General features: G+C 43.5%; 1 protein-coding gene across 5 annotated transcripts; it reads left to right on the plus strand.

Annotated features, from left to right (window-relative positions):
- Positions 1-452: 452 nt before the first annotated feature.
- Positions 453-7,967, plus strand: nolc1 (nucleolar and coiled-body phosphoprotein 1). Of its 5 annotated transcripts, none has more exons than XM_026309979.2 (15): positions 453-603; positions 878-933; positions 2,095-2,246; positions 2,358-2,551; positions 2,656-2,776; positions 2,879-3,006; positions 3,127-3,238; positions 3,389-3,526; positions 3,609-3,698; positions 3,791-4,012; positions 4,176-4,668; positions 4,870-5,753; positions 5,980-6,104; positions 6,783-6,866; positions 6,958-7,967. In XM_026309979.2, exons 1-15 carry the CDS (start codon positions 493-495, stop codon positions 7,114-7,116), a joined length of 3,069 nt encoding a protein of 1,022 aa, XP_026165764.1. In that variant the 5' UTR covers positions 453-492; the 3' UTR covers positions 7,117-7,967. The 5 variants fall into 5 exon arrangements, with proteins under 5 accessions (XP_026165764.1, XP_026165763.1, XP_026165761.1 ...); XM_026309978.2 differs by having other exon boundaries at positions 4,176-4,537; positions 4,682-5,753; XM_026309976.2 differs by having other exon boundaries at positions 2,358-2,439; positions 2,473-2,551; positions 4,176-5,753.
- The last annotated feature ends 2,246 nt before the right edge of the window (positions 7,968-10,213 follow it).

Here is a 10,213-nt window from a genome sequence, read left to right on the forward strand (position 1 = left end):
CGCCTATATTGACGACAATAAAATATGAAAGTAAGATGAAGGGTCTATGAAAATACAGTGTTAAAATAGTGTAGACATATAAGTTAATTTCCACGTCGCTATGTGGATTTATTAAACCGATAGATTTTAATTTTAAACGTATTTGCACACCAATAAAATCCCAAGACTAAATTGATGTATTTAAAGAGGTCTCACTCTACCGCGATTTGGTGGTCCGACCGGGCAGAAAGATTTTGAAATCCTTACTTAACACTTTGATATATTTATACACATAACCTCATTTTTAATAAAAATAGCCAATGCTGCTTAGAAACCCATTTGGCTATTAAATGGGGGGTAAGCATCCTATGAATTGCTGGGACAGAAAGTGTGTCGTAATTTTTCCATTGGAGTTAACTTCCTCATTTCCCTACGTCCTCGTTACGCGCCTGCGCGCAAACCCACAAGTGACGGTGCGGCACTTCCTTTACTTCCACACGGAGCGTGGCGAAGATGGCGGAGAAAAAGTCGGTGTCGAGTGATCTTTACAAATGTGTGTATTCATTTCTCCTGGAAAACAAGTTCACCAAGGCGGCGCAGGAGTTTGTGAAGCAGACCAAAGTGGTGAGCGCCTCGTCGTGTTTCGTGGACGTGAACAAAGCTGCACGAGGAGTAAACCTGGAGCTGCGTGAAGTTAGCACGTGTAGCGACACACGCGCGACTTGTTTACCCAGACCAAACTTAATAATAGCTAACATTAATGATCTTTAACGCAGTGTGATCGGAGACCATGCAGTCTTCTGTGACCTATTGATTAGCAAGTGATGGTTAAAGTGTCCACGCTTTAAAACTGCTGGATGGGATTAGCTGAGTGAGTCCTTCGTGTGTTTCTTTACAGAATCCCCAAGACCAGAATGAAGAAAGTCTCATCAACATCTTCAACTTCTGGGTGAAGTGAGTAGCCCGTTATCGATAGACCATAGAAATATGGTCAAGCTGGCTCAGTGGTTCTGCTCTTTTCTCCATCAAATGTTGTCACTAAGATTAAGAATTTACTTTACTTGCCGGGGAGCAGTTGGAGGTTCGGTGCCTTGCTCAAGGGTCTCATCTCAGTCTACTTCTCAAAGGCTGGAGTCAGCACATTTATAGCGACGTTAATAAATAATATCTTCTTTTCCTTTCGGCTGCCACAGCGAATCATCTGCCTCCATTTAACCCTATCCTCTGTATCCTCCTCACCCACACCAACTATCCTCATGTCCTCCTTCACTACATCCAAGAACCTCCTCTTTGGTCTTCCTCTAGGCCTCCTTCCTGGCAGCTCTAACCTCAGCATCCTTTTACCAGTGTATTCACTGTCCCTCCTCTGAACATGTCCAAACCATCTCAATCTGGCTTCCCTGGCTTTTTCTCCAAAACATCTAACATGAGCTGTCCCTCTGATGTCCTCATTCCTGATCCTATCCATCCTCGTCACTCCCAGAGAGAACCTCCAGCTCTGCCTCCTGTCTCTGTCTCAGTGCCACTGTCTCTAAACCAGACAACATTGCTGGTCTCACCACTGTCTTGTCCACCTTTCCTTTCATTCTTGCTGAAACTCTTTTGTCACACATCACACCTGACACTTTCCTCCACCCGTTCCAACCTGCTTGCACATGTCCTCCTTCCTCCTCTCCTTCTTCGACCAACAGTAGTCCACTTTCCACTGGCACCCTGTAAGTCAACAGCATCAGGGGCGGTCATTGTTAACCCGGGCCGCAACCGATTCAGTATGGAAGTCATATTTGTGATTTGATTTGGCTTAAGTTTTACGTTGGATGCCCTTCCTGACACAACCCTCTGCATTTACATGGGACTGACAGATGAAGACACTGGATTGTGCCCCCCTGTGGTTGCATTAATAAAAAAATCTTAAGATCACTCTGCTGGTGTCGCAGTATCACAGGGTTTATGTACTGAGCTCGCAGCAGCTCACAACCATACGTTCAGTAGTGGTCAGCTTGAGGAGGAAACAAGTTGGATTTTTAAAAATTACTATTTTTTTCCCCCATTAGAATGATAAGTTCTGTTTAAGGGTGGCTTATTCTCCTTTGATATCACGTTGGTTCTTTGTAGGTCTCCAGAAGCCAGGAAACGAAAAGCACCTCCTAACAAGTCTGAAGCTGCCAACGGTCCATTAGCCAAGAAAGCAAAAACTACTACAGAGAGCTCCAGCAGCGAAGAGTCAAGCAGTGAGGATGAAGAAACGACTAAGTCAGCTCCGACATGTAATAAAAATATATTATACTGATAAGGCGGGTTAAATTGTGTCAGTAATGTCCCGTTCTAAATCCTTCCACTGTTTTGTCTGATCATGTTTCTCTAAACTGTTTATTTAGCAGCCAAGGTGGTGCCTGCTAAAGCAGCAGCTACTAAAGCAGCAGCTACTAAAGCAGCAGCTACTAAAGCAGCAGCTACTAAAGCAGCAGCTAGTAAAGCAGCAGCAGCTAAAGCAGCAGCAGCAGCTAGTAAAGCTGCATCCAGCAGCAGTGAAGACTCCAGTGACTCTGAGGAGGAGAAGGCCCCTGCAAAGGTAGAAGGAAATATCCAAATTAAAGGTTCACCCCACACCTAGTTGCTGCTGCAAAACAATGTTTGTGGGTTTTTGCTGTTATTAAAGCGAGGCGTCTGTTTTAGGCTGCTGTGAAGCCGACTGGTGCTGCTCCTGCTGCCAGTGGCACAAGGAAGAAAGACAGCAGCTCAAGCAGTGAAGAATCTGAGTCTGAGGATGAGCAGCCTGCTAAAGCCCCTACACCAAGTGAGTTCTAGCCAGAGGCATTGATACTGTACAATTAAACTGTAGTCAATTAAGACTGATGTGGAAAATGTATGTTTTATCAAATTGACATCTGGATAACAGAACCTAAGGCAGGTGCAGTCACAACACCCAAACCAGCTGGTCTTGCTAAAGGTGCAGCTCAGAAAAAGCAGGAGAGCAGCAGCAGTGAAGACAGTTCTTCAGATTCTGAAGATGAAGAACCAGCCAAGGTATGGTGAACTGTCAGGCCAATGTAAATATTATTGCATGCATTGATTGCCATTATTCTATAGTTCAGGCGGATGAAATACAAGTTATACTGGATAAACGTGTACAATGTGTTCTCACAGGCTCCTGTCAAACCAGCTCCAGGAAAAGCTGCTGCAGCTGCTGCTGCTGAGTCAAGCAGTGAAGACTCTTCATCTGAAGATGAGGCTCCCCCAAGCAAAAAACCCAGAGCAGGTGTGTGTCTATTTATTTATTTATTTTCTTTGAAAGCCCTTGCTTCAGCATGGTATTGACAGCACAATAGCAACCGAAGAATGTGCGGTTACAAAAGTGTGGTGTTGGGAGTACCACATGATTCTGTTTGTATTTCATTTGTGTTGATAGGAGCATACAGCGCAGTCCCACCTCCTGCTTCAATCCAGAAAGCTCCAGCTGCACCAGCAGCCACCAAAGCTAAGGAGAGCGACTCCTCCGACAGCAGCGATGACAGTAGTGATGAAGAGGAGAAGAAGAAAGCAGCTGGTAAGATGTTGACCAACTGTCTCAACCTGAAGTAAACTGAAGTATTATTACTAGTATGTCTAACAGCATGGTAACCTCACAGCAAAACCTGCACCAGTAAAGACTGCAGCTACCAAACCTGCTGTAAGCAAACCTGTTGCAAAGAAGCAGGAGTCCAGCTCTGAGAGCTCAGGTAAGGATCAAGAATCCATCAGTCATTTTCTAATCAACATGATGTGATGCCAAAAATAACAGTTATTTTTCTCCATGGCCACATCCTTTCAGATTCCAGCTCAGAGGAAGAAGAGGTGAAGAAACCTGCAGTGAAGGTCACTCCCGCTAAGGCTGCCCCATCTAAACCTGTTGCAGCTAAAGTCCCACCTGCTAAAGAAGACTCTTCAGAGGAGGATTCCAGTTCAGAGGAGGAGGAGACAGTAAAGAAACCCCCAGCTAAACCTGCACCTGCCAAGACTGCTGCAGCTAAAAAAGACGAATCCTCAAGCTCAGGTAAGAGAGACTGTAAAAACATTTTAGCCCAGAATTTCTGTATATTGATATATTTCTTGTAAGTTTATTTTCACTAACTGAAGCTTTTAGTCTGTTTTGTAGTTCGTGTTGGGTTTGAGGGTTAGAATTCATAATTTAAAAACAATTTTAATTTAAATCTCAGATTCAGATAGCAGCTCTGCAGATGAGACTCCAGCAAAGCCTGTCACTAAAACTGCAGCCCCACCGGCCCGTGCTGTGGTTTCTAAACCTCCAGTCAAGACAGCAGAGAGCAGCTCTGATTCAGAGGACTCCTCTGAGGAAGAGGAAGAACCAGCAAAAGCCAAGCCAGCAGCTAAACCAGCTGCCCCAGCTTCAAAGCCTGCTCCTCCTGCTGCAAAGCGTCCTGTGGCAGCAGAGAGCAGCTCAGACTCAGATTCCTCTTCTGAAGATGAAGAACCAGTCAAGGCAAAATCTACAGCTTCAAAGCCTGCCACCCCTGCATCAAAGCCATCCACTCCTGCAGCCAAGTCCGCCACCCCTGCAGCTAAGTCTGCTGCAGCAGAAAGCAGCTCTGAGTCTGAATCCTCCTCTGAAGATGAAGAACCAGTTAAGGCTAAATCTACAGCAGCTAAACCTGCCACCCCAGCATCAAAGCCATCCACTCCTGCAGCCAAGTGCACCCCTGCAGCCAAGTCCACCAAGTCTGCTACCCCTGCAGGTAAATCTGCTGCAGCAGAAAGCAGCTCTGAGTCTGAATCCTCCTCTGAAGACGAAGAACCAGTTAAGGCTAAATCTACAGCAGCTAAACCTGCCACCCCAGCATCAAAGCCATCCACCCCTGCAGCCAAGTCCACCCCTGCAGCCAAGTCCACCAAGTCTGCCACCCCTGCAGCCAAGTCTGCTGCAGCAGAAAGCAGCTCTGAGTCTGAATCCTCTTCTGAAGACGAAGAACCAGTTAAGGCTAAATCTACAGCAGCTAAACCTGCCACCCCAGCATCAAAGCCATCCACTCCTGTAGCCAAGTCCACCAAGTCTGCTACCCCTGCAGCCAAGTCTGCTGCAGCAGAAAGCAGCTCTGAGTCTGAATCCTCCTCTGAAGATGAAGAACCAGTCAAGGCTAAATCTACAGCAGCTAAACCTGCCACCCCAGCATCAAAGCCATCCACCCCTGCAGCTAAGTCTGCTGCAGCAGAAAGCAGCTCTGACTCCAACAGCTCAGACTCTGAGAATGAGGCAGCCAAACCTGCCATTAAGAAACCAGCTCCAGCAGTAGCAGCCAAGAAACCTGCTGCTGCTCCTGAAGAGTCCAGCGATGAGAGCTCCAGTGATGAGGAGGAGCCGAAGAAAGCTGCGCCAGTACCAAAGCCTGCGGTCACAAAGGCAGCTCCGGCACCAAAAAAGAAGGCTAAAGAGAGCAGCTCAGACTCATCAGATAGCTCCGAATCCGAGACGGAGATGAAGTCCACCCCTGCCAAGCCAGCGGTCACAAACGGCAAGGCAGCAACACCCAAAGCAGCCAGCGCAGCAGCCAAGGCTGCAGCCAAGGCCCCAGCCAAACCAGCAAGGTCCTCATCCAGTGACAGCAGTTCTGAAGAGGAGGAGACGACCAGTAAAAGTTCAGTGAAACCTGCTACAACAACCAAGACAACCCCAGTAGGCAAACCTAAAGAGAGCAGCAGCAGCTCCTCAGAAAGCTCATCAGAAGAGGAGGAAGCTCCACGCAAAGCAGCCACAGCACCCACAACTCCTACAACAAATGGTAGGTCTCAGATATTCAACATAATGGGGACATTTACAGGCAAGTTAAATGCTTTTATGGGTAAATGGCACAGTCAAACAGCCATTACTGGGGAAACTCATGTTCCTCACCTTTATTGGCTTTTTTCAGTGGTGTGTAATTTCACGCACCTTAGGTTGATGGAACAATTAGTTTTTAGTGTCACGTGAATGTTCTTTAATAAAATACCACTGTTCAATTCATGCAGGTACCAGTGGAAAGAGAAAAAGAAATGAAGGATCATCTGAAAGTGAAGAGGAAGAGGTGGATGGCACGACACCAAAAAATAAGAAAGCTTCAACCACACCTCAGACTTTCCCTAAAGCCAAGAAGGTTAGACAAATTCTTCCTTAACCAACACAATTAATACAAAATAATCCCATTTTTAACATTTACAGTGTCTGGATTTTTTTTTACATCGCTTTTAATTAAATGAGCAATTTCTGCTTGTTTTGAACAGATTTCTATTGTTTTTGGACAAACATGCGAATGATTACATCCATCTGTCAGATGTTTCTTATAATTCCAGTGGCTTCAGAGAAAAATTAACTTTAGTTGTGTTTTTGGAAAAATGTTTAGGTATCCAAGTAGTACTCCCTGAGGTACATTGGTTCCATTGTTATTTCTCATCAGTTTCTTTATTGCACTGTAACAAAACCAACTTGGAATTCACAACACCCACAAACTTTGCAGTCCAGTCAGAATTGATCAGGACTCAACATGCATGTTGTGGTGTGAGATAACGCAGCATGTCTTCTATCAGAGGTTGTGTCATTGACTGAATGTGGAGACGTGCAACTTTAAATGAGACCTGGACCCAAAACTGTGCTCCAATTAGGAACTCCTGGTGTTAAGAAACTTAAGTCACATGGCTAGTCAGAGAAACTCAAAGCAGCCCTTATAAATCACCAGTAAATGCTTCATATCAAACAATATTGTTCTGAGTTGCAAAAGCAAATGTTTTCCTCAAGGAAAAGAGCCGTCATTTGATGGAAATGTCTTGTCTTTCAGTCGTCCAATGTGCCGTTCCGTAGAATAAAAGCGGAAGATGTAACTATGGATCCCCGTCTGGCAGACAACTCTTTTGATGCAAAGGTGAGTTCTAATATTTTCACAGCAGCACCGTGCATTACGATTACTGAAACAACAGAATAATTTACTAGGAAACATGTTTGTGTGATTCCAGTACGGGTCCAGAGGGGACTGGGGTGAGAAAGCCAACGAGGTGCTTAGGTTCACAAAGGGCAAGTCATTCCGTCACGAAAAGACGAAGAAGAAGAGGGGAAGCTACCGCGGCGGAGCCATCTCAACAGAAATCAATTCCATTAAGTTCGACAGTGATTAAAGGGCCTTTTCACTCTGGTCCCTCCCAGCCTGAACTATACTGTACCTGTGTGATCAGAACTCAGCTGTCTGCTTCCTCCCTCTGTATACAGCCCCTCGATCATTTCCATCCAGCAACAGCACACTGACAGAAGAATTTGACCTGCAGAGCTGAAATGGCACTTAGTTAGCTGCCCTTGGCTTGAATGACATGTGATCACTGGTATAAAGGCAACTGTTGGTGGAGCTGTGGCAGCTCTGACTTCACTCTACTGGTTGACAAACACGTAACATTATAACTTATAGCCACTAGGTGGCTGCAGGCCACCTTTAATGGTAAAGTGTGAGATACATGCCCTTGTTTTGATTTTGTTGATCTGTACTTTATTCTCCAATGACACGTGTCCTGTCTTTTTTTTTTTTTTTTTTGTAAGGATCCTTCACTTATCAGTGTATGAATGAAAACCATCCATTGATACTCATTTTTAATGAACCACAAATTCTTAATGGTTGGTTGTCAGTTTTACTTTGGCCACAGTTAAACATGGAGAGGGTCTGTGCTTGGGCTTTTTTCTGTAGTATTACATCATTTCATGAGTAGAGCAGCGTTTTATACAGTGTATTTATTAAGTTTTACTCTTTCTCAGTTCTTGAACCATTGTGCTTTGCAACTATTTTTCCTCTGGTTTGGAGGCCCGTGTGAACCCCTCCCTCTTCTGTTCACCAGTGGTATTGGATTTAGAATTCACTAATGAGCCGTGTTTGTTTTAATTACTTGAATTTACTGTATGAACTTGTCATTTTTATTATGAGTTCTTCTGTCTGTAATGAAAGGCTTAACAGATTAAATGATATAATGAAGTCTGTCAGGTTTTTTTGACTTTCTACCTCCTTTGTGTTACACTGACATTTATCATTTGTCTTCATTCACAGCAGCCCTAACTTCTAAACCTGTTTTCATGTAGTAAATACACAATTTGGGATGGGCAGTCTGGCTATAGTAGGCATTTAATATTTATTGTTTGAGCTGCTTCTTGCAGTTTTAAAAATGCATGCCTTCAGTCATTGGCTCTGATCCTGGAAAAAAAAAGTGTAAAATTCATGTTACGGCAACTTTTCTTTCCTCTAAAGCACTCACAGTAATGAGATCTTTGGAAAAACGAGCACTGAATTAGCGTCACACCAAACACCACTAGATGGCACTCACATATCTCTCTATGAGCTTGACTTGTAAATGAATAGTGCAGCATGTGAACTGTCACCTTATTTGACATGCAACAACTTTGGTTTCTATGTTCAAGTATTACACAGTACGCAGTCTGATTTTTGTTTTCTGCACTGAACTAAGTTACATGAAACAAATGTTCCATTTCACTATAAACAGGGAGACAAGGCTCGTCAGCTGGACAGCATTTCGCAAATATCTCATGTACAAGTACAAATAACCCTGAATACATCACCAGGATTATTTTCTCAGACTATTCAGAATTTAAGTCAGTATTAGTATTTGTAGTAATACCTAGCTTGCCATGACAAGTAAACTGATAGTTATGTCTAAAATAGGGGGAGTGTACCTTTAATTAACCATTTAATTCCAGACGTCAATTCTTGGTCAAGTCTTCCAAAACTGTGCATTCTCATTTGGCCTCGTTAGTCTGTGAGCACTTTTAGTTTCACTGCTAGGTCAATGACACTTCCATGAAAACGTGTCGGTCGGTCCTAATCCCCAGCTGTCTCAGAACATTTTACTGCACAGTAGTGGTATATCTGAAATTATTTTATCAGCTCCTGGCAATCTTTGTTCTTACAAAGTGTAGGTACCAGTAGTTCTTTCAGTGTTGGAAAAAATACCTGGTGGTCACAGTAATACTACTAGTAGTAGTAACTGTATCAGACAATGGATTACTTACTTCCCTAGACCTCTGAATTTCCTCAACATTTTAGTTTTTCTTGTATTAACTTATCATACAGGATAGATGGCACACAAGCTGTGGCCTAATGAAGCATAAACTCACTGATTTCAGTGCAAACACAAACACTTCATTCTTATTGCACCCCTGAAGAACCACACAGACTAATCATTCAGTTCATGCATCTATATGTATATGTATATATATATATATATATATATATATATATATATATATTTATTATGAGGAACACTTTTGTACCCCTACAGATAAAGAGCTGTTGACTTAGGAAGGTTTGCAGTCACTCCAAATATAGCCTCCCTCCCATGTCTGACAACAGTTACCACTGAGCGTAGTTTCAGGGAAACCTGACAGGTTGAGCTTTCTTTTTGAGAAGAGTGGGCAGTTAAGCAGGAGGGGGTGCAGTACAGTCACTGTAGAGCTGTTACTGGGCAATTTTTCAATGCAGATGCAACTTATGTTGGGAGTCTAAATGGAATTGGAGGCAGAGCTGCTGCTTGGCTGTGTGCTATAGTCTGTGAAGCCATGGGAGTCCACAGGAGTTTTTGGAAACACAGGGAACAAGTGTTTTGCTTTATTGTTTTTAGTGTTAGTTAATAACTGAAGATTGACAGAAATATTTGTTTCATTTTGATAAATGCCTTTTATAATATTAGTTTTCAGGCAAAAATTCCACACTCGCTCCATCTTCTTAAATGTGCACATTTGCCTCTTTCCATGAAGACAACCATTTATCACAGCTGCTATTATGGTGAAGGAACTTGCTGTCGGGCAAGGCTCCACAGATTTTGTGTAGAGAACAAGCTACTGTCACTGTCCAAAGAAAACTAAGTCTCCAGATTTGGTGAATTTTCTGAAAAGCTGGAGGGTTTTGGGTTGAGATAATTCACCAACAAACTAAACCGTTTAAAACCCATTATATACAGTAGTGTTATACAGTAGATGCACCAGTAAAGATATATTACTGGTCAAAATTCAAGAGAGGGTGGGATATCCTGATAAAGGCCAGATCCTGCACTTACTAAATATTCAAGTGCAGACATTAGCTCTGGAAAGACTATGAGTGAGGAATGCCAATGAGAAGCCCTGCAACCTAATCTCCAGCCTTGCAATCACTCTTGAGTACTACTTCCGTCTGTCAGTTGCAATGTGAGCAAGAAAGTAAGCCAGCTCGTTGGAGGCCTGTGC

The sequence above is a fragment of the Mastacembelus armatus genome, chromosome 15 (genome assembly GCF_900324485.2).
Source record: "Mastacembelus armatus chromosome 15, fMasArm1.2, whole genome shotgun sequence".
Classification (NCBI taxonomy): Eukaryota; Metazoa; Chordata; class Actinopteri; order Synbranchiformes; family Mastacembelidae; genus Mastacembelus; species Mastacembelus armatus.